At 41.4% G+C, this 25207-nt stretch overlaps 1 protein-coding gene across 1 annotated transcript in view; it reads right to left on the bottom strand.

Moving 5' to 3' along the window:
• Positions 1–975: 975 nt before the first annotated feature.
• LOC129110840 (collectin-12-like) overlaps positions 976–25207 on the bottom strand; it is a 31788-nt gene continuing 7556 nt past the window's right edge. The window contains exons 3-10 of the mRNA XM_054623076.1: positions 9384–9506; positions 5128–5214; positions 3987–5021; positions 3052–3549; positions 2186–2322; positions 1983–2092; positions 1327–1472; positions 976–1224 (exon numbers count right to left, since the gene is read on the bottom strand). Of these exons, the coding sequence (XP_054479051.1) occupies positions 1214–1224; positions 1327–1472; positions 1983–2092; positions 2186–2322; positions 3052–3549; positions 3987–5021; positions 5128–5214; positions 9384–9506 (2147 nt within the window). The 3' untranslated portion in view covers positions 976–1213. The remainder of the gene's footprint in view (positions 1225–1326; positions 1473–1982; positions 2093–2185; positions 2323–3051; positions 3550–3986; positions 5022–5127; positions 5215–9383; positions 9507–25207) is intronic.

The following is a 25207-nucleotide window of genomic DNA, read 5'->3' as shown; positions in this document are numbered from 1 at the left end:
GGATGTGAAATGATTTAGAGGAAATGTTGCATAGGCCATGGTAATTGGAGTAAATCAACATTTTGCTATATTCTGGGTAAAAGAAGAGAAAAAAGGAAAAAGTCAAAAAATATTTTGCAAGAACGAAACAATAGAAATGTGAATAATACCTTTTTGTGCAAAATCAATAAACTAAATTCTACAATTCTGTGGAGAGTTTTGTGATGACCCTCACGCTCATGCAGACAGATAAACCATCTGATACCAGGTTTGTTTATCTGGATCTGCATACAAATATAGAAATAAGATAACAAATACAAACATCTTGGTTTTTTACATATTTATTTGTGAGTGTTTCCTTCATCTGTGTAGTGTTGTTTAAACTCAAGTGTTTTTTCTTAACAGGAAACAGTACCTGAGTGCAGAAAATGGCACATTTTTATATTTGTAGGTAGGATTTGTAGGTAGGATCCACAGATTTATATTCATAAACACATGTTCGTCTGTAATAGTGAAAAATAAATCTCATAATCACAAAATACTGTATCATACATAGAGTATTAAACTGTAAACGTGCAGCCTTGAACTAAAACTCAAGCTGATTGTGACATTTTTCTGCATTAATGTGTAAATATTTTTGATTGTTTCTACTCGTATAAATGAAAATGCTATATAGACATTCATGAGGTTAGATAATGGGTTCCTCAAAGATAGCATATCAGCGACATTTCGTGTTTTTTTGCGCATCATTTTGCACCTTTTTCATTTTTAAAACAATTACATGTTATGAAAAGCACTACGGTAAGTCCACTTGGCTCCATAGAATTTATAATGTCCTACAAAACCTGCATAATGAAATATACATTCAGATATTCAGTTGCACGTGGAATACAGTTATATAAAATGTATTTCAAATAACCATAAAAATATATTATATATATATATATATATATATATATATATATATATATATATAAATCAATTGGTACTAAAAGTTCTCCCTCTGTGATTGCCCTGCTGTATTGCACTTGCTGGTAATGTTGGACTGGGTTCACTTCGGAGGAGAAAGGCATCTGCTCAGCGTTGGACAGATGTTCGCTGCTGCAGCCCTGGGCTCTTTAAAAATTGTCCCTTTGCTCTTTCCCTACGGACTCTCCATGTGCCGTGCCGGTGGACCAGTGCCACATGGGGGGGGGAGTCTAGCTGCTCACTGCAAGCTCCCTCTCAAGCATCGCTACGATCCTGCTGCAAGAAAACACAGAGTCACATTAGGACACCTCTGAGGAACTAAACCTTTATGATACAGTGACATTTGGGGATGGAAAAATAAGACAAAAACAAACGTACATGTCTCCAATTGCTTCTCACAGATGTAGCTAATGAGATCTTCACAGAAGAAATCATTCCACAACCCTTCATGGATGAGTCCTGCACAGTCTTCTCCCAATTCGTGCCCGTGGCCCCAGTCGTCGGGCTGACCAGGCTTCCACTTCCTGCAGGCAAACAACAGGGGGCGATCACACGTTACATTTATTTTCTTCCAAGATAAAGAGGCTTTCATTACCTTATTGCCCTGTTCAGATTTAATTCAATGCTGGTTTGATGAATTAGATCATTGTATCTTTACCCTTTATTAAACATTTTGTAAGCATTAACGATTGTCTAAAAGTGTTTGGCTTCTGCTGCTAGAGAACGAACTGCTCTGATTGGACCACCCTAAATAAATGAAGGTTTATTAAATGTTAAAGTATTTGTTTTGTTTGAATGGGCCGCAGGAGTAGAGGAGTTTTGCAAGATTTCAAAGCAATCGGAAAATATCAGAAAGTTGAGATTTTCTCACGACTGTGGGTTTATTTGGTGTTGGTTCATGTAAGTGAAAACCTACTGCTTTTTTATTATTACTGGAAAGCAGTTTTTTGAACAGGTCTGAAACTGAATATCCAGCATATCGGCTCCTTCTTTTATTCAGGGTAAGATTTTCCCTATGAACCATAAATACTGACGTGAAAGCAGGTTCGGTGCTGTCCAGCCAACGCCAAACGTTCTCCTGCCCCCTGTCGGTCAGACCCATCCAGAAGTAGCCTTTTCCAATGGTCTGCTTCTTCAGCCATTTCTGAGATCACATGAGGACAAAAAAAAAAAAGTCACAAGAGTCACTGAGAAGTTACCTGACATGGATAAAAAAGATAAACTCATAATCAGTCACCTGTTCCTCCATATCATTGATGATCAGCAACGAGGCGGACATTGAGGCACAGGTCGCCTCTGCGTCATCAAAACTGTGCAGGTCTTTGGAGAAAAAGTAGCAGTTGTCTCTGTAGTTGACCCAATCCACAGGGCAGCCTGCAAAACAGAGTCAAATCTACCATATTATTATCAATGGTGCTAGAATATCAAATTGGTATACCTAAAAAAAAACCTCTCTGTGGAAGTCTGATTAAAAAGATGTGCAGTCTATAATTTATCTATGAAAAAAATATTGTATGTGCTTTATTATGACACATTGATCATAAAACTACATAGTAGTAAAAATACCATTACCACAGTTTCCTGTGTAGGAGCAAAGAATACTATTTTCATTTAAAGGATAATGTCACTTACATCATTCAGAGTTTTGGCAACTTAAGCTTTAACGTCATCCCACCTGCATGTGCTACAACGTGAGGTGAGGTGAGGGGGTGTTTACAGCGTTTCCACAACATAACCAAAGTACTCTAGTCCATAAACTACCTTTTCAATTATTATAAACTTATCCATTTCAGATGGCAATGTTTCCGTTTTGGGGAGCTCTAATAGACTATATGATCATTGGAAAACAGGAGAATGCTGAACATTTTTTTCTGGACAACACAAGATTTTCCAGGACATTTGACTTTTTCTCAAATTTTTCAAGTTTTTTCTATAAATGGAGAATTGGTCAACTGGGTTCCAGGTCTTCCTGGTCCAGGTGCATGGGAACCCTGACTGATAGTTGGTTAATTTCATCCCTTCAGGGTCTTGATTCTAGTAAAGTGTTAAAATGTGAAACTGCAACAGAAACGTTGAAACCAGTGAGAGGACTTAAAGTCGTACCCGGGAACCAGAATGTCGGAGCTGCTGCCTCATCCTGCAGAGACACAGGACCAAGAGGAAGTACTGGAGCCTGGATGGGGATCCCTGGTTGTCCCGATGGTCCTGGTGGCCCTGGGGGCCCCACTGGTCCCGGCAGTCCCCTTGGCCCCTGCTCACCAGCTGGCCCCATTGCGCCTCTGATACCCGGTGGGCCCTGTGCCCCCTGAGGACCAGGCTGTCCATCTCTTCCAGGCAGACCGGCAGTACCCGGCTCTCCTTTAGCACCAGAAGGTCCGGCCCTTCCTCCTGATCCTCGGGAGCCCTTGGATCCGGGATTGCCGGGTACGCCAGGCACTCCTTTTAATCCTGGCGGACCTGGTGGACCTGGGGAACCCTGCTCTCCTTTGGATCCTCGTATCCCCGGACCACCCTTTTCCCCTTTCTCTCCCTTCTGGCCAGGCTGCCCAGTTGGTCCCTGAGGTCCTTTGTCCCCTCTTGGTCCTCTTGGACCAGGGGGACCTGAAAAATAAGATTTACTGTAAGCAAGTGAAATAAATGTTTTAAGAAAAAAAAAATCTCCAAAAGATTAATCACACATTGATGAAAAAAAACAACGCTTTTTTGCTTTTGTTCTGAATAGATTGGTATCACAGCTACAGCTAGTAGCTGGTTAGCTTATCTTAATAGTCTGGCAAAAAAACTATTTTATTACACTTTTATTTTGACACAATTTGTGCAGATCAACCAAACAATACATAAGACAAAACCAGTTTCCAGTCTTTGTGCTAAACTAAGCTAACACTGCTAAATGTAGCTTCATATTGTGCTGACTTGACAGTGGTAGTGATCTTATCATCTAAGTCTAAGAAAAAGCTGTTTTGCACAAAATGTATATTTCTTTAACTGTAAAACAAACATTTTATTAGTACGACACTCTGCAGACACACATCCCTCACCCTGTAAAATAGTGAAGTTGGTTATCAGCTGTGTGTGCTTGGTGTCCACCAGCTTCATCTCCTCCATGACATTAGAGAGGCTGTTGACCTCCTTGTCCACACGTGCTGCCAGCTCCTCCTGCTGAGCCCTCAGGCGCGCTGCATCTGACCTCACGTCGGTCACGCTGCTGTTGAGGTTCACCAGGAAGTCCGAGTGGCGTCCGACAGTCTCGGAACAAGTGCGCAGGTCGTTCAGGTTGAGGTTGATGGCGCCCAGGAGCTGCGTGGTGAAGCTGATGTTGCCGGTCACCCGGTCAATGCTCTGCTCCGACTCGTCCAGGCGCACCTCCAGCAGGTCGAACTTGGTGGACGTGAGGTTATCGAAGTCCCTCTGCTCGTCCAAGATCTCCCTCAAGGTCTGGTCGTGAGCCTCGGCCAGGCTGCTGGTGTTCTGGAGCTGGTTGGCCACGAAAGCGAGCTGCGATCCCACCTCCTCCAGGCTGTCGTTGTTGGCTTTTGAGAGAACCGAGGCATTACTGGCCATGACCTGCAGGTTCTCCACTTTACTACGAAGCCACTCGGTGTCGGAGCGAGTCTGTCGGGCATTCTGCTCGAGGTTCTGGAAGTCATTGCGCATTCTCTGGATGGCCTGGCTGGTGTCGTCCACTGAGCGCTGCAGGACGGCGATGAGGCCTCTCTGCTGGGCCTGGGTGAAGTTGAGGCTGCTGATGCTGAGCAGCGCCTGGTCCTGAAGTTTCACCTGCTGCTGGATTTCTTTCTGCATCCATGCCGTGTCCTCCTGCAGACCACCGATCATGCCGCCGTAAGACTGCAGGGTGCCATTTACAGAGTGCAAGCTGGCCGTGTTGCTTTCCAGTAGTCCCTGAACGGAGCCCTGGCTGTTCTGAATGTCTGAGCCAATGTTCTGCAGCTGACTCAGCTTAACTTGATCTTTGTGGATGCGTTCCTCCACCGCAGACATCTGCCTCTGGAGAGCCCAGAAGCTGTTCTTGAAAGCCTGGATCTCTGTGGTGGTATTCTCCGACTTCTCCCCCGCTAGATCATCAGACAGCGAAGATTTGCACAATAAATAATAAAAAAAAAACTTTACGCCTTGCACTGTATCATTCACTTCAATTTAAACCCAGATATTGACACTTACCAAGCTTTTTCAAATCAGTCTCAACAGCAATTATCTTTCCTCCATAGTTTGCGATACCTTCAGACACGCTGTCAACTCTTTGCACCACTGGAAGAAAAAAAACAGGACAGGTAGGACAAAGGTTAGTGACATAGTCTCATCACAGGCTCCGAGCTTTATTAAGAGACCAGAACTGCCTGCAACCACAGACATCATATATAAAAGGGATCAGAGAGGAAACCACTGACTATAAAAGATGTGTCTACATGTCTGGTAAGCATGTAATAATGCTGGACGCGATTAATGTAATCTCTCGGGTTAGAGCAGATTTAGAGTGTGGCAGGGAGACGTGGAAAAAGTGGAATTTCAGAGTTGGGGCGCAATTCAATTTTGAGTGAGAGACAAAAAAAAGGAAGGCACTGCGAAAGAGACAGAAGGAGGCAGGAAGTAACGTTGATTCAGCAGAGATGGAGTGGGTGGTCAATGATAGACAACGAGGATGGAGGCGCATGGGGAGACATTGGCGAGGGCCCTAGGGGACAGGAAGTGACCTGGTGGGGGGTGGGGGGGGGTCTCTTCAGTAAACAGGCGGATCAAAGACAGCACAGAGGAGACAGACGCTGTGGCAGGGAGGCTCTTCACGCCCCCACAGGCGACACCAGCGTTCATTTCCTCTGGAATGCGTCTGGGATTCCAGCGAGTCAGCCCACTTCTACCACCGGCCTCGCCAGGGGGACACATCCTCCAACTGGGGGGCTGCATCCCGAATGTTTGCTCCCAACAGTTAAGACAACAGTTCTGTCCCAATGCTTTCCAATCACCAGTGTGACAAGATGGGCTGGTTCAAATCCATCCATCCCTCCAAATAGGGACACGGGTAAAGCCTTTCATTCGTGGCCCGATTAGCACTAATAATGGCCTTAAATATGTGATATAACGGTAAGCCACCAGTTTATATCCCATGTATATTAAACTTAAAGCAAAACGTTTATTTTCTTTCTTGCTGAGAGTTAGATGAGAAAATTGATAGGACTCAACAGCATGTCTGGCTGTTGAGAATGAAGCTACCACCAGCCTCTAGTTAGCTTAGCTTAGCATTGGAGTGGGAACAGTGGGACACAGCTTGCTGGCAAAGTCGGCCTACCAGCACCTCTTTAGCTCAGTCATGTTTTATCACATTTGTAATCTCCACCTTGTGGTTTTACAGTGCTGATAGGCGTATTTTGTTAACTTCAGAGAGAGCCAGGCTAGACATTTACCTCTGTTTTCAGTGTTGACGCTATGATAAACCAACTGTTTTCTGGCTCTCTGTTCCCTTTTATTTACCATACACATATGAGACTTGTATAGATCTCAAATAACTCTCTGCAAGAAAGCAAATAAGCCTAATTCTTTTCAAAATAACAAAGTTTCCTTTAGATTGACGAATTCAAACGCAAAAGAAAATAATTCTTTGGTCTCCATTTTTTATTATGAGAGAAAATGGTCAGATGGACAGGAAAATCTCCACACATCAAACTACATGGGACACATTTCCAGATAAAGAACATACAGTCCAGCACTGCAGAGCACAAAAGACACTTTGACTTCACGTCCGCAGACTGAATCATAGGCCACACTGGCACATTGCTTCTTTCACAACACTCACATGTGCACTAGCCTGGAAACTGAAACTAAAACAAGCAGACTCCCACATATAGACATCACTGGGCCATTTCCACGTTCTGCTCGTGTACTGGCCTCCGGGGAGGCTCATTGCATCACACCGTGGCAAATTTAACCATAAAATTGCAACAGGTCTACAGAGAAAAGCATTATTTCTTTAGGTTGTACGAAATTGCTTTTTTTGTATCCAGTTTGAACTCTTTCCAGCTCTCGTGTGAGTGGTTCCTAAAACCTTCCTTAGCTTCCTTATGTATATAAAGTCAGGTATAGTGAAAATAGGTATGAAGCGACTGAATTGTAAACTCCATACTTTGAATATTTCATAATTTGTAGGAGCCATGGGGCAACCATCACAAAACTGAGAAGGAAATGTTCAGTGAGGATTTGCACTGAATCACAGAAGCTAGTAGCGCAGCAGCTAGCCTGGAGGTGATGTCAGGACATCACTAGGCGATCTGACAGACCCTCAGTGTAATGGGACCAAAAGCAGGAAACAACAAATATGTCTCCCAGTCAGGAACGGTGTGTTTACATCTGGTTTTACTTTTGTGATAAAACCATTCCAGTATTTAACTGTGACATACTAAAGCAAAGTGTAGCAGTAGCACAATTAGAGTCACAACGTCAGAAACTCACTCTGTAATGTCAATTACACAGCAACTAAAGCTTGCTAACATTAGCCACCATTAGCTACTTGTAATACCACAACAAGAAAGGCTGTAGCAGGAAAATCGTGTTCACATTTAAATCCAGTTGATGCTTGAGAATCAAAAGAACGTAAAACGCACAGATGATGTCCTCCTCCAGTCTCCGTTCTTAATGTCTCTGAAGAAAATGAATGGGATTCAAATCCCTTCAGAGGCCAGAGAGTGACCTCATATTGCTTTTGGTCTTGTCAATAAAGACAGAGGTCACTCAATCTCTGCCAAACCTCCACAGTTCAACTCCATCAAAACAAAAGAGTCACAACCAGTGTGTTTCTGTGGGTCAGCGATGAAGGACAGAGTGAAGCACACATGTTAAGTGCATAGAGCACTCCGGGTCTCACTACATAACCATCTGGAGCTGGGAGTGTGCGTTTAGCTTGAGCTGTGGTTCCCTTGACAGAGCGCTGCTTCAGTGCCAGTAAAAACCCAATTTCAGTGGGTTCTAGTGGAGCTGCACTGGAGTTCACTAGCTGCTCATCTGTGATCAATTAGGGCCTGCATGAAAACATGAAGCATGGAACAAGTAGGACCAACTGAGCTCAGAGAGTAAGGGGACATCATTGTTAATGCACTCAAGACACACAGATAACTCCTGAAACATGTTAACTTTAACAAAAAGAAAATAAGGAGGAGACACACGCAGTCGCATATTGGAGCGTTTAGCTAAATTATAACAGGAACATTCAGAGTTCAATTCTCCGAAAGATGGCGGGACTGTTTCCCCGACCTGGAAATTTTTTTAAAAAGGCCAACAAGGAAGTTGAGCTCCACAAAGCCTGAAGACGAGAGGAGGAGGTGAGCTTTGGGGGTGTTGGTAAAATAAGTGAAGGTTGTGGGGTGGAGACAGAGGGGCTGAAGCACAAAGAGAGGGGACAGGGTTGAAACTTAAAGGGACAAATTACAACAAAACGATGAGATCTTCATGGCTACATACTACTCACATTCAAGGAAGAGTTTAACATTTCGGGAATTACAGTTATTCACTTTCTTGCCAAGAGTAAGATAAGACCACTATCATGTCTACGTTGAATACACTTCCTGTAAGTCGCTTTGGATAAAAGCGTCTTCTAAATGACTGTAATGTAATGTAATGTAATGTCTGCACGACAATTATAAAGGCCACAGCCAGTAGCAACCTAGCTTAGCATAAAGACTGGAAACAGGTTGAACAGGCTAGTCTGGTACGTCCAAGGTAAGGGTTGTAGTATGGGTTAAACAAACAAGATATAACCAGTTAATTAATGAGTTTCGCAAATACTGGTATGGGAATTTTGTTACCTGTTTTGTCTTCCAGTCTTTATGCTAAGCTAAGCTAACTAGCTGCAAGCTATAGCTTCATAATTAACAGACAGAAAGAGTTCATGAGGGTGGTATTAATGTGTATCATCTAACACTTAAATTCAGTCACAAAATGTCCAACTATTATCTAACCCATTGTTTTGGGTGAACTGACCCTTTATTTGTATGTAAACGTGACTTCTGAGAGAAAGATATTTTTTTTATAGGTGCAGTAATCCTCTGCTCATATTTTCCATTACTGATCTATTTCCTTTACATAATGACAAAGTAACATGCCAAAAAACATTTATATCATGCTTGGTCATGCATGGGGCCACTCTGGTGATGATGAAGACCTCTCATTTTCTCTCACACAAACAACACACACAAGCTCTCAGTCTACTCACACACTCATCAAACAGCCATGCTCTTATTTCTTGGCAGCACAAAAAGAAACCAAATGATGTGTTTGGACATCCGCTTTCTCAGCACACTGTGAGCCAATCATTTTGGCAAACAAATTGCATTGTCGAAGTGATGTTTAGAAATGTTGGTCATCCAGCAATTATACCCTTCAGGTCGCAGTGACGGAAGAAGAGCGTAGTGTAGTTTACTGGGCCTTCTTACCTTTGTATCCAAGCACAGCAACAGCGATGGTGAGGAGAGTACACAGCACATAGAGCAGAGCTATGGAGGTCTTCAGCGCCCATTCATTCTTACACTTGGTGCACTGGGTGCCCTCCTGGATCCCTGTGCAAAAAAAGAAAGACCACATGATTCAAAACATTGTTTTTCTGGAGCAAAAAGGTCTAAAAAAGGATTTGTGGGTAGAATTTGGTGTTAGCTAGGGACTCTCCATGTCCAGGAGTCACACATCTGGACAAACAGCCCTGGAGCCCACATTAAACAGTCGAGCAGTTCCCTTAGGGCCCGGGTGGTGAAGGGGCAAAGGGACACGAAAACAATCCCCCCCCCCACCGGTTTGTTTACACTCAGCGACATGCTTGTTTTCCTGAACTCAGCCTTCACTCAGCAAACTTCCTCTTTTTCAGTCAACGTCTCTCGTGTGCACAGATTCAGACTTATGTGAGTTTTACACAAGAATCACCGAAAGTAAATCACTTTAGGAGACATTAAATGTTGCCTCTTTGTAAATCTTCTTGCAGCTTTAGTTGACTTAAAAGTCAAAACTAAATGACCTCAGCTAGTGAGGACACTTGTGGGATAATAGGAAAACTTTAATGACAGATGAGTGGCGAGATCCACAGCACTGACGGGAACACAGCTGCGTTTCATTTTCTATTCAGGAAGTGTGTGTCTCTGTGTGTGTGTGTGTGTGTGTGTGTGTGTGTGTGTGTGTGTGTGTGTGTGTGTGTGTGTGTGTGTGTGTGTGTGTGTGTGTGTGTGTGTGTGAAAGGTTCGGGGGGGGTTCTGGTTTAATGCACCTGGAATGAAACTTGCTTCACATTCGCAAAATATTCAACATGACGGCACAAAAAGTGTAGTACATGACTTTCACCATCTGAATGCCAGTCGATCATGTGACCATTATTCATCAACCTGTAAAGAGCCAGGACCATTTCACCACACAGCTAGTTTAACACATGAGGTAATACTTCAATTAATAAAAAATGCAGCGCTGATTGGCTCGTCAGGGTCTCGATGGGAGTTGAGATGCCAAAGTTAACAACTTGACTCGTTCTTATGGGAGTGAAGGGATTGTTAAAGATCAGTTAAACAACAAGTCCAGCTGGAAGGGAGTTCTCCTCAGCGCCCGGCCGCCCTGAGAGAACATGTGATATAAGGTAAAAAGCACAGGCATTTACTGCAAAAATAACTGAGTAACACTGAAGGGGGTTTTGAATTTAATCCTTCTATGGTTTTGATTCTTTGCCAACTCAAATGACACAACCGCCAAGAATACCGACCTACTTAACGCGTTCTGTGTATAAGGCCATATTCATATTGTATTTTCCTCAAAAGCCATGCATCGGTCAGGCTATAATCTTTAGATAAAACACTTGGGGGCGGCATAATAAGCCATAAGCATAACACTGACATTGTCATATTATGAAGTTTAGAAAGCATATGTGTTAGCAAACAATCGTCTATATACACATTCAGTAGATAAGGAGAAACATTAGCATTCGTTTGGAGTTGTGTGTGAGGTGACCGGACAGATATAAATCCACTATTTTAAGCTTTGTTTTGGTCTCCACCAACTCCTGATGAAAATATCAGTTTTTTAAGCTGCTAAATGCAACACTGTGTTCACCAGTTAGCTGCTGACTTTGTACATGTAGGTTTATATTGGGTTTTTAGAGCTTTTTCCCTAAAAATAGTTGACTAATGTGGTTGAAAACACTTTCAATCGGTACAGAGTAAAGATAATTCTCTGTGAGTCCTTTCAGATTACAAATAGACATTTGATAGTTAAAATAAAAATATTGACTCTAATCATCTTTAAACTGAGTATTTTAATTTTATGCTTCCACAGTTTTTAATCTTAGCAAAAGCAGATGACACGACCGCTTCTCAAGCCAATTAACTGTCCTTCTTTCATTTTTTTGCCTGAAGCTGCAGTGAAAAATGGGTAAATTAAATCTGAGAGCGTGACATCTTTACATAAACTAAATCAACGATTCTGACTTTTGTCAATTTCAAGAGAGGAAACGCCAGAAAAGCACGGTGAGAATCAAGAAGACAACAAAAAAAACTGGAGAATTCTAATGGTGTGTTGCTTGCTGCTTATAGTATATTGTACCACACACCTGAGAATGACCTCAGCTTTAGAGCCCCAAAACATGGTTGATGCTCTAAATAATGAGGAGGGCCTCAATAGGCTCCTTAAAATGTATTTACAAGTGTATATGCCTGAAAGACATTTAAAAGCACAGCTACAATTCTGGGTGTGAAGCCAGTTACTAAGCACGAACTCAGCTAACACAGCTGTGTGTGAGGAATTACCAAAGTCTTCCCTTGCCATCGGGTTCAACTGTAAGCAGAGAAGTGCACTCTGGGAATGTAGCCACGATAAATGATTGCGTTTCTGAATCATTCATAACTGCTGACATGTTTGAAGTGTCAGCTCGCGCATGCTTCCACAATAAAGCAAGCATATCAGTTCATCAGTTCACAGTAATCAAAGCGCTGCTGCCCCAAATTTGCTGTTCCAACTCAAACATGCTGACAGTGTTTACAAATCTGGCGCGCTGAAATGATACCAAAACACTTTGGAAGGGTATAAACTATAACACAGGCAAAAGGTTTTTCCATTTCAGTGAACGGCGACTAATGATCTTCAGATGCTCCCGTGGATAAGTGGAGAATTTTTGCGTTGGCTGTCAAATATGGAAGACACCTGTCATAACACAACACACATGGCTGACAACACAACAACAAAGGAGATTTCGGTTTTCACAGCTCCTCCATGAGCACACGGACGTCAGATGGAGCAGCTGTAATCTCTTCAACCCCCGAGTGTCGACACACCAGTGGGCTGTTAGAGGCTTTATCGGGGGTTGTGACCTGCTTGCTGTTCATTTCCCAGTGGGTCACTTCCTGGATGAGAAGAACAAATAAGGAGAAGAGACAGATGCTGGACTGGACGGCTGTGGGAAGCTTTAGGATAATATTGGTGTTTGGTATTTGTGCCAATCATCTGTGTTTCCCGTCTATTTTACATTGTTTATTAACATATACATGTATGTCATCTGCATAAGGGAAGATATCAGGGATTGTTTTTTCCCTTTAAGAAGCTGTATGCCATTCATTTATTATATAATTTATTGTATTAACTGGTTTGTTTTGAGTGAGTTTATATCAGTACATGATGTTTAAGACTGGGCTTGAACGGTTTAAGTACTAGTAACTGATAATTGATTTTTGATATTTGGGAGATACCAAAATCCAATAATGATACATCTATTGGTAGTACTTTTTAAAAATATAAACACGTAACATAAATGAACAATAGGTAAGGATCCCTTAGAATTAATTTCAAATAATTGCTACCAAAATGCATAACGAGTAGAATATTTTACAGTTTAAAAGTCCTGTTTTCTAAATGTTTACCTATCAACTAACATACCCATAACAATATATCTGCAATAAGCACAATGAATAAAGTTAAATTTGAAACGTTTTGATTAAGATCATTTGAATCCAAGTAGGAATCAGATAAACCATTTGACACCAGCTTTTAGTACTTAAAAGTTTTTTGGTCAGTACCACAACAGAATTAAAATGAAATAAGCCTTAGTTATGCTAGATGCTGCCACGTATATACAGCAGGAGAATAAGGATATTCAGGTGTTTAGGTTTACAACTGGGCTAAATTGGGTTGAAAAGTAACTGTTTATGTTATTTGTTTTAACAGCATTTACATGACTACATTTCAACGTGAAGCCGGTCCTAATTACAAGTTGAGAGGTATTTATAGAAATTCTGTTAAAACATGTTTATATGTAACTATAGACGTCACCTTGCACCCAAATTTAGCTCAGTTTTAATGTTGTGTCCACTAACCTGCAAATTATCAAAACCATGCTTACATGGGACCCGCCTTTGTAAACTATATAGGTCACATTTATGTCCTCTTACTTGGGTTGTTTTTGTTGGCAGGAATTTCAACCTAGTTTTGACACAGTTTGCATTAAAAAGAACCTGAATCCAAGACCAGTGGTATGTTAAGTGTTATTCCTTTCTCTTTGTCTCTTTATTATTTTGTATCATTTTGTATATCTTACTTGTTTGTGCTATGTATGCACCTACTGTGGGAAATTATTTCCTCCTTGATGACAAATAACAATAATAAACGTTCTATATGGCATCGCTTCACATCCCCTGACTGTTTACATGACAAATGGCCAGATGGATTTGAGACTGTTAGGACCAACGTCTTTCACACAATCTCAAATATCTGACACACTAACGGGGCCCAGATGCACAAATCCCAACACATGGATAAAATATCTTGAGGTCTTGAGTCATGTGATGAAGTAAATAAAAGAAGCTTCTAGTGTGACACAAGTTATTATTAAATATTTAAAATTAGGAAGAAGAGAACCTGAAGCAGACCGTGGAAAGCACAAGTGAACAGTGAACTCCTTGTTCACAGTTTAACATCAGAGACTCAGATTCCTTTAGTTTGGCTGCTCGTCATTAAATCAGACTTTGATTCGTCATCTTTCCCCTTTCGCCTGCGCAGTCAGACACCACAGATCTGACCGACCACAACCATAAAAACAACCATCGTCCAGGATGTTCAGACCACAAGCTGAACACAACACTTTTACTGCTCCCAGCGAAGCAAAACTGATGCTCCAAAGACAAAGCAGCTTTCCAAAACAACAACACACCAGTGGGTTTTCAATAGTGAATGTCATTGTGTGTTTTTGCTGGATAAAGTCACTCATTGTTCCTGTTAAACCTCTATGTTGAAATAATATTTGGATTGTGTCCACCTTGATAATTGAGTGTCTCCAAGTCTGTGTCTCTTACCAGCGTCATTTCCTGAAACAAAAGGATCACCCAAACATCATGTTTTTCATCCATCTTTTTGCCCGAGACATGTCAAAATGATTTCACCGCAAAAACACTGACAATGCGTGGGCCCTGCTCATTAAAAGACAATGTTTATTTACTGTAAATAGCAGAAAGGACGCTATAGTAACGGATGAGAACACAAAGCTGTGAGCTGAGGTCACCCAAACTGTGATTTGGATCCCTGCCTCACTCTAACACACACACTCAACCCCTTTCCAGGAACAAGAGAGCAGATTACTCCAAGAGGGCAATCACCAAATTATACCTGGCACCAAAGACAAAGAGAGAAGTTCAAGACAAACTACAGCAGTGGAAGAAATCCTCTAAGCCTGGACTTAAGTCAAAGTACATTTGAACTAACTATATTAGATGAAAAACTCTGTTACAAGTAAAGTATACAGTACTATAGCTTAAACACTTCACATTGTGAGGAGGGAGAGGTTACTTTGTATTCTCGGTTTTTGCTATTTCTAGGCAGTGAAGCAAGCTAGAAAGAAATAATGAGCAAAACAAAGAAACAAAGAACGAAAAAGAGGGACAGAAGAAAAGTTAGGACACAAGTCAAGACAATAAGAAAGGCAGAGAGGAAGGACAGAGTAAAGTTTGAGAGAAAAAAGGATATAAGAAAGGGACAGAGACAACTGAAACTCATTGAAGAGGGAAATTCATCCAACCCCCTCAACTTGCTCCATATGTGACTTTGTTGCTCTGTAATAACGTCACAATACTTCTTTCTTTGCTCCGAGTGGTCAAGATTTATAGTAACCACGGCCACTAGAGGGTTTTTGTCGCTTGAACTTGCACAAAAGTTTTTTTGCTGAAATGGTCTCGAAAAGATAGAAATAAATAAAAAAAGAAAGAATGTCTTGTAAAGGTTGAATGAATTCTCTGGCACACATTATCTAAGACAGGGCAGTTTTTCAGTGTTCCTGACTGAACATCATTAAGACACAGGATTTTTACCTGACAACAGCGATATTTATATCAATTTCAACCAAAAATCATAACCTGTAAAATTACGAGTAACTTCAGCTGCCAGATAAAACGGCAATCAGTAAAAAGTACAATCTTTTTCCTTGGAAAACGGAAATACTAGCTATTATTTGTTGCTTTATAGGCTTAATGACATTTGCGCCTGCTAGTAGTTGAATCCCACAGGTTCAACCTAATGACACTGAGATGTGACTCATAAAATGATCCAGTTTTAACCATAACGTCGTCTTCTTTATGTGCAAACAAAAACATATGCCTTCAAAATAATCTAAAATATACTACAATCACATACAAAATTCTACACATAGTGGCTTATATTGCACACAAGTCCAGTACCTGAGTTCATGCATCTTGATTACATCAGATACTCCAACAGTATCTCTGCTGAATCACTGAATGCCAAGATTGTAGTTGTTTGTTTCCAATTTTTTTTTTTTTCATCTTTTGTTCCATCTGTCCTTCATTACTCAAACAGAAAGAGGTTTCCGTTTTACAAGATCTCTGAAACACTGTGATCCAAGCCAAGATGTTTTACAGTCAGGAGGGACACGGTGGCTCAATGAATGAGTCATACTCCGCTCAGCTTTCTCAATGGCATGATGAGGTGGTCTGCACTGACTCATGCTACAACAGTGTGGGTGTGAGTGAATGTGTGTGATGCTGCATGACATTCAGTGTTGGTGGACATATATAAGTGACTTTGAGACACGCCTTTAAAGATTAATCCCCTTTCTGATCTTCTCACACTTAATTGTGTTGGTGACATTTATCATTAAGCATTAGAAGTACACTTGTTGTCTTCAACTTTATAGACGAAAAGAAGGAGATCCGGGAGGTTTTGCGGCACAGAAAATGTGATTTTGATTTTGTTATACAAAACTCCCACTGGAACCACCACAAAAAAACAAAGAAATGAAAATGACATCACAAACAGCTCTTCTTTCCTCTAAAGGAACATGTAAAGAGAGGCGATGTTGAACACGATCCTCAGCCAATGCACAAAGGTCTCTCACAGCGGAGGTCCTGGCCTAATAACTGACCGTTTAACATCTTGGAGCATACACTCCGTCCTACATGATGCCCACTGAGCTCACATTTAGGCCGTACCTGCCAATGACGCAGTCAGAGGAAGTGCAGAATTGGGGCCAAAGGGTTCTGAGTTCATTGGGATGGCTTTGGGGCCCTGCAGGAAAACCGATACCATCACCGACTCTATGTGTGGCCCAATTCAGGCTCCATCTCTTTTATTGCATGTGATGGAAACCATACGCCTCCATCACAGGAGACAAGCAGGCGTGATGATCGTGACTGTAATTTTGGGGAGGGGAGTAAGAGGAGGAGTGAAGACAGGCAGGACAAGGCCAACAACGCTCAGTCGCAAAATGATGACTTGAGAGAAAAAAAATATGAGAAAGGATGATGGAGAGTAGGAGGACAAAATGATTTGAAGATCTGAGATGTGGAGAAAAAGCAGAGATGGTTTAATTGTAAAAGATGGTAACCCGTGTCACATCGTCTGCAGTGAGCCAAGAACCTCTCTGAGGAGGGTGACAAGGGCCAGATCATCTACATTAAAAAAGAAAAGGAGAGGAAAAAAAGAACGTCTCAGACTGAGCTTTTTGATCACATCAAACAAAAGGCATTGTCAAAATTATGAGGCAACCAAGATTGCAGCATCTAGCAGCTCTCCCGGCTCCAACTGTCTGCCGCCTCGCTGTGGAGGAGCGTGGGGCTGAATCGTTTCTTTTCCACATAAAGATCGAATTCATCTGTCAGTATTTTTGTACAGTGACAGGTTTATGAGGTTTCATTAGACACATATTAAAAAAAGAATGAGGTAAGAAGTAGAAAACACAGGTTTTTGTTAATACAGAGTACATAAACAGTTATACCAGCCAGCCTCCACTTAAAGCACAAGTTGGACTGATGTGGGAAAATGTCACTTTTTGTACTGTAAAAAAATGTGCTGACCAAGCAAGATGTCTGCACTGATGTTGCTGAACGAGATGAGTTTCCAGTAGTGCAACATGGTTGAATGTCTGAGCTTGTAAAGAGAAATGCAACACTTAGTTTATGCCATGGGAGACAGATACAAGACAAATTTAGAGCTGCATCAGGTGATTTTATTTTGGCCACTTGGGAGCAGCTTAAAACGCTACAGTACCTCCTTAAAAAGTTGTTATGGTGAATGTGTTACAGTTGCTTATATACACAACCAATAGACATTAGAATATATTTGGAGCCATGTCCAAAATGTACCTTTGACTATTAGCTTAGTTTTGGTCTCCACCCACTCCTAACAGAAATATGTTGCTCTTTGGCTGCTAAACGCTCCACTATGTTCACCAGCTAGTTGACAACTTTGTCATTCTGGTGTTTGGAGGTGGATTTAGTGTACAGTGGTTTATCAAAGCTGGAAATGAGGTTGAACTAATGATTCACTTACTACTAGCAACCCCTTTCACATTACACAGCTATTTCCTAGAGAGTCATTTGATCCATTAATAATACAAAAACATTGATTAGTGCAGCTTTATTATAAAATATAAGTTCAGGATGTATCATTGTGCAGAGGTCATATCATTCTAAAATGTCATTCTTAGTTTAATTGGCAAATGTAGAACAAGTTGACAGGTTACTTAGAAAAATCCTGATAGAAAAATGTAATACAAAAAGTTTGATTGGTTTTGATTTTTTTTGTTGTTCGATTTCTTCAACATGAAGACTCTTCACTGGTCTTTTAGCTGTGCAAATTTAACTCTGAAAAGACAGAGATCAGGCAAAACTGCCCACTCTTCATCCTACCATAATGATATCTCACCAACTGATAGTAAAGGTAGATAAATAAAAGACTTCCAAAATGGTTTTCAGATGAGCTGTGGTCAGACAGGAACGCAGGCGGCGGCAGCATCCTCTCTTCCTGCAGCCCCGCCCCCCTCCCATCGGCCCCCGGAGGCCCCGCTCGGCTCTGCACAGACTCAGCGCTCGATGCAGTTGCACAAACAGGTCGTCTTTCCAGAAAAAAACTACATCAACAATGGAGTGGGGAAAGGGAATGGACTTACTCAGCTGAGGGATTTGGGGCCCAACGGAGCGACTTAGGTTTTAGTTACAAAGCAAAACATCGGAGCTTAAGCACCTCAAATCGTTGCAGCTCTCTAGGAAGTGTGTGTGAGTGTGTTCCTTTATGTCTCTGTGTGTGTGTGTGGCCCACTAGTTAATGACCATCACATTAGCATCAGGAATTTGATAGCCTGCCTACGCTCAACTTTGAAGGAAACACAACACCATCGTCAAAAAAGAAGAAGTGAGTTCAAAGTGAGAATGCAGGAGAGCAGGACAAGAAAAACAGAAGAAACACTTTATCCAGTGAAAAGCAGGATTCAGAGGCTGTTTGTCTTCAGTCAGCTGCCATTCTAATTGATCACATAGTGCAGCACTTCCCGATATAACCATACAGGATGTGAATTTGAATCTTATTCCCTTTCAAACAACATTGCAATACAAGGAAATCTGAGATTCTGTAAATCTCCTTCAGTCGGCATTTTTCAACATCAAAGTCTCGTCTCAGCTGCAAGGATCTGGATCTGAGTTTGTCTCCGAAACCTCATCTGATCGATGTCTAGATCTCCCGCTGGTTGCCTCAGGTGCCAGTCAAAATGTTAAAAACCACCACAAAGACCCCCAGTGCCGACAGAGGTCTGGCAAGTACTTCAAATAAAAACAAACAGCTAAATATCTCCAGTTGGAGAAAACCAGAAATAAAACAAATAACGTGACATTTTCCCTCCAATGAGCAGCTGTAACAATAAACCACAAAAAGGTATTTAAGGCATTAAAATATATTTTATAATATATATAATTTTTCTGTCTTGTTTGCAAGCTGTTTTAAAAACTTGTTATCTGCCTGTTAGTATACTGTAAACTGCGTCCTAGCTGTGGCAAAGAAGGTGGTGTATACTGTATACTCCTGAATGCAAAATGACGCCCAGAATAATGCAAATTTGCCTTAACATGCAGTACCGGTAATGGCCACTACATGTTACAAGAAGAAAATTTAATTTATTCAAATGTGTTTCTTTGTAAAGATTTAAAAAAATAATCTAAAAAATAAGTGTGTTTTGCGGTTGGACTGCTTGCTGGACGACGGGTGTCTCAGCTGGACGAATGAACAAAAAGACAGCAGCAGACTGCTCATGATGTTTTGCGTCCACCTTAAAACGATCTTCAAAGATCTAAAACTAAAGATATCCAGCAGAGGAAAGGCCATTTCTAGTTCATTTCCACACTGTACCTCTGGACCTCATGTCCTACTTAAACACAGTTTGAACAGTCCCTGGTCTGCTGAAGTGCTGCCAGATAAAAACAGGAAGGCTTTAAAGAGCTGTGCAGATTTTTTGGGGATACTTGACAGAGAGCCTGTTAGGGGGAAAATCTCAATGGAACAGTTCTTTTACAGGCCATGCCCACATCAGCCAAACTCATCACCCTGTGTGCCACATCCGTCACGGACTCCGCCACATGGACGAAGGACGAACACCAAAACACGTCTTGTGTTCTTTGAATATGTTTCTCCTCCAACAGATCTGCCGTGGCCTGACATTTTCTCTCTGCACCTCGGTGGTTCCTGGTGTTCCTGGTGTAGCATGCGGGTAATGTCTGTATAACATTATGGTCTTTGTGGAGGAAGCCACTCTGTGATTTTAAGGGTTGCGTGTAAGACGCTACATGATTTAACAGTGGGAGAAATACGACTGTGGTGTGTGTGTGTGTGTTGCCAGGTGTTAAGCCTGAAAGAGGCTTAGAGTTAATTCAGTCACAGATGTAGTAAAAATATATGCAAAATTGGAAAATATGGTGATATAATCTTAAAGTTGAGCAGGAACTGGTCAATTTTGAGCTGCACGGTGGTGTAGTGGTTAGCACTGCCCCCTCACAGCAAGAGGGGGCAACCTTCTGTGTGGAGTTTGCATGTTGTCAGCGTGGGTTCTCTCCGGGTTCTCCGGCTTCCTCCCACAGTCCAAAGACATGCAGGTTAGGTTAATTGATGACTCTGAAATTGCCCGTAGGTGTGAATGTGAGCGTGAGTGGTTGTCTGTCTCTATATGTCAGCCCTGTGATAGGCTGGCGGCCTGTCCAGGGTGTACCCTGCCTTCACCCATTGACAGCTGAGATCGGCTCCAGCACCCCTGCGACCCTTAACTGGATAAGCGGTTACGGAAGATGGATGGTCAATTTTGACAGCACCATCTAAATAAAAAGAGAGTTCAGATTTATCACACTGCTTTTATTAATTAATATAGCCAAAAAAATCCTACCCCATCCAAGACTGTGGCTTAGTTATGTTACCTAGAAAATGGCAAGCTAGAATTTCAATTGAATTACCTAACGTGTTATGAGAAGACTGAATTAACTTTACAAGGATTTATTATCTTCATTTCCTAAATTCCCACGCCTCCAAAGCTCCAAGAGAACAGCTCCCTACCTTTTGGCACCCATGGCTCCAGTAATTCATTTATTTCTCTCATCGATGATGACAAAGTTCTTTTATCGTTTTGAATTGTGTGAAACTTTCCTGGGTGAATCATCACTACAAAAATGTACTTTTTAGTAAAACTACAGGAGGAGCTGTTTTAGGAAATTAGTGAGTTAATGAGTTTTTTTTAAAGAATGAAGTTGATTGGTAAAATGTACTATTTCATACAGTGTCAGTGAAATTGTGTTTAATAAAAATTGTTAGTATGGAAGGATATTTTGCTCATAAAGTTAAACTTTAGAATGGAAACCAAAAAATGATGATCTTTTTTTATGAATTGTTAAACACAATAATTCAAATTTAAACCGCATGCAGAAAGTTCAATTACAAAATTATACAGTTTTCCTCCAAAGTCAGCTAGTCGAAATACAAAAACAGATCTTAAAGACTGATGGGATGCTCTCTGACGTGGGTTAAGATGGAAATGCCTTCTGTTACGCTGCATAACGAGTGTTGGAGTTCCTTCTGGGTGGCCTGCAACATCTGCGGCCGGCTGCGGGGGCGCGGTCTGTCAGTCTGAATGACAACAAGCCATCTTCTCTTGCCGCTGGTCAGGAAGACGAGGAAGTCTCTCTGCCATAATCTGTTCATACACACACACACACACACACTCCAGACATGAAGGGTGGCACGCTCTTCGACCTCAGAGCAGATTGACGTCGAGTCAAAGCATCAAGAGGGGGAGCTGTCGGACATCTGGGTCGTGAATCATACCGCTTACTGAAAGCAGTAATCGACACCAGACAATGGTTTTAAATTACTCTACACAACTGTTTGTTTAGGGTAATCTAGAAGAAGTGCTGAGGAGGGAAACTCCTCTCTGGGTGGTGGAAGATTCTGCGCTGCACAGGCGTGATCAGAGACCAAAGAGATTACTTTATAACTCCAAACAACAAGATCTGACCACCAAAAAAGATCCTCAATCAAACTGCTGTGCCTTCAAAACAGCAGAGACAGGTGACCGAATAAAAACTGTTGAAGGGATCACGCACTACATCATCCTGTATTTCATTCTGTTAGCGAAACAAAATAATGTGGATTACACATACTCGTGTGAAGATTATGGAATTAACTTTAGGGCTTTTTCAACAGTAGCAAACTTTAACATCTTTAGAAAGTAGGTTTCCATGCAAACTACATGCAGAAGTAAAGTTTATATAATACATCAAATATCTATAGTATGTCTGTGAAGATTCTCAGTTATCCAGGTCTTAAATATAGGAACGCTGAATCTAAAGAAGAGACAAAACGTCTTCAAAAATCTGTAAGCAGGTCCAGATGCATTTGACTCAACACTCCTAGACATACCTCATTTATAAAATGTAAATACCTACAAGTATATTTTCAAAAATCGCAATAATGTAAAAAAATAACAAGTTATGTGCAACAATACAAAAGTGTAAAAAAAACTTGTAAATCATGTATAATTTCAATATTGCCTGTACCTCTTGGCTCACACTACCTGTTTAACATCACACAAATAATATTGTTCTTGAACACCTATATCACCAAATAGTAACAAACTTTTGTTCCATCATCTGAATTTAAGTGCAACCAGGTAAAATTTAGATTAGGAAATTTACAGCTCAGTAGTTTGTACATTAACAACTTCTCTTATAAAGAACATGGAAAGAGTTAAGCACTATTGTTTTAAACCTTTTCAACCACTGCCTCCTCAGATCCCTAAAGCATTTTCTGCACTTCACATCACTCATCAGCTTTATCAGCAAACCATTACCAGCCCTTCTATTCCATATCCATGGAAGCACTGAACATCTGTAGTCATTGAATACAGATAAAGTGAATTTAACACAAAACTCAGAGTCGCTTTAACTCAAAGTAGAGCAGCCAAAATACAATTAGGAATGTGAACAACAGAAATATACTGTACTATCTTATTCCTTTTTTATTTCCTAATCAAACATATGCAGGCATAGCTCTGTAAGGTATCAGAGAATGAATTCAGTGCATTCCCTCTGTCTGCAGCCTTAAACACACATGGAAAATGTGATAGTCATTATGTATCTGACAGAGTCTTGGAGCAGTTCCTCGCTTTTCTTCTCCGCTTCAACTCCTTTTTTGCAAACCAGGAAGCTGTAGGTTGATCTTGGCAACGTTCACGGTCATTTTCTTCCCCCCTTTCATTAACGTTTTGGACTGCGAATAACAGATTTAGGAGGTTTTATTACTTATACTAAAAAGGAGGAGGGACAAGAACCCCCAAATTCGTTGTTAAAGTGTGCCTGTGTGTTCTGCTGCTGGAGGTGTTGGACAACTTTCAGTGTTGGTGGACACGCGAGACTCACAAAATTGATCAGTTTTGTATTACAAAAGTGTGACGTGTGTTACATTAAGGCTGAGCACACACTGGAGAGAATACAAATATAAAATCTAATGTAGAAGCACGATCCCTGCAGAACAAAGAACTGCAGCTCGCCAAGTCACAAACAAGTAATTTCACGGGAGGCGTTAAAGGAACGCAGGTGTCTTGGAGCGCCGTCTTGGAGCTCTGCTATTCTTTTAATCAATTACTAAATCAATGACTCAGACCCCCTTGTTTGAAAACCCCCTTAAAGACTCTTAAAGAGAGGCCTTACTGAACTCCAGAAACCCTCCCCTGACATATGCACGTGGGTCACGTCAAGGACACCGGGGTTATTATGGTGTGTCGGAGCTCGTAGGGGACTCTGCTGCTTTGCCTCACTCTCAAAAAGGTGAGTCAGAGAAGTCACTGACACTCGAATGATCGCAGGCCAGATTGAAAATAGCAGCTAACTACCAGCACATGTGTTACCCTGGAAAAACACATCGCGGATCGACTCTTGTATCGGCCGGAGTCATGTTACTGCTGTTTTATTCAGCCTAATGAAGGCATAACAGAGAGGAGGGGGCGGAAAGTTTGGACTAAAGTTTACAGGAATCCCCTCTCCCCTCACTGAACTGTTATAATCATCCATTGTGCTGTAGTTCTTCTACAGTGTTCAGTGTTGAAACATGTATTCAGATCAGTTACTCAAGTGACTTTTGGGTATCACAGTTTGGGATTGGATTTTTAATACAAAGACATTATATCTAAATCTAAATTTCATTGTTGTTGTTTTTTTGTGTTTTTGTGTTCATGTATATACTTTTGCATTCTTACATTTCATGTTGAATATACTAGTTGAATGTTTATCCTTTGTTCCTGTTGGATCCCCTTTCTGGGGGGTTTTGTTTACTTGTCTATTTGTTTGTATTAGTGAGCGGAAGAAACCGGAGTCAAATTCCTTGTATGCTTATGCATACATGGCCAATAAAGCTGACTCTGATTCTGATTACAGCCTGGGGGAGTCAAGTTGCATTATGGGAATTAGGATCTAAGTCAGAATTTCTCAGCCATTGATGCTCCAATTCATCATCAATGAATCCTATGTTTTTAACTCGCCTCTTAAAGTCCAGATCACATACAGAACAGAACAAACTAAAAATACATGTGAAAATATACATATATATAGCATATATACTGTAAATATATATATGTACTCAAATACAAGTCGCTCAAACGCATACTTGAGGGCGGCATGTGTGTATTTTCCACCACTGCTTTTGTCATCCTGGACGGTACTATTGTAAACTCAAAGAAAAAGGAAAGAAAGTTGTTGATATAATTTCTCTATGATCGGCTGCCATTTCCCCTCTCGTCTGCCGTTCTTCACATTCAGACAGCTCTGTGGGATTCCAGGTTGAAAGGAGTGAAATATAACAGAGATAAGGCCACGTCTAAACGTCTGCGAGCGTGAGTAATGACGTAACTGCCGTGCTAAACTAATGATTTTCTAATTCCACATGTGAGTGCATATGTTCTTATGTCACAAAGGTGTGTAGTTTGTGCTTCATATAAACAGTTCCAGCTGGATCTTGTACCGTTACATCTCCCTCCTCTTTTCTTTATCTACTGCCATCACACGCACACTCATACGTACCCTTATCTCCTCACAAAGAGCTCCTCTCACGCACCTCCAAACCAATCCATCCACTTCCTGCTCTTCTCTTCTCTTACAACCAGCTGCGTCTCCTCCACCTTCTCCCACTTCCTTTTCACTCCCCTTCCCATCTCCTGGGATAAAATACCCTCTCGCCCAGCGCCCCCTGCCCTTTTAGCTCATTCAGCATTTTGGTCTTATCTCTCCCTCCTGTCTGTCCGATGGTGTGAGGTTCTCCCAAAACCAGGTACGGGGAAATCCCTCATCCCTGGTCTGCACATCATCTTTTTGTTTACAGCCAGAGGCTTCAGTTTTACCGGCCTGCTCCAAAGTCTCTGGGTGAACTTTTCTCTCCCTGCACAGAGAAAATAAGACTTCAGCCTGACATGTGAAACTGAGACATGGAGCTGGTT

This window comes from Anoplopoma fimbria, chromosome 21 (assembly GCF_027596085.1).
Source record: "Anoplopoma fimbria isolate UVic2021 breed Golden Eagle Sablefish chromosome 21, Afim_UVic_2022, whole genome shotgun sequence".
Taxonomy (NCBI): domain Eukaryota; kingdom Metazoa; phylum Chordata; class Actinopteri; order Perciformes; family Anoplopomatidae; genus Anoplopoma; species Anoplopoma fimbria.
Note: the sequence above shows the minus strand (reverse complement) of the source record. Positions and strands in the feature narration are given on the sequence as shown.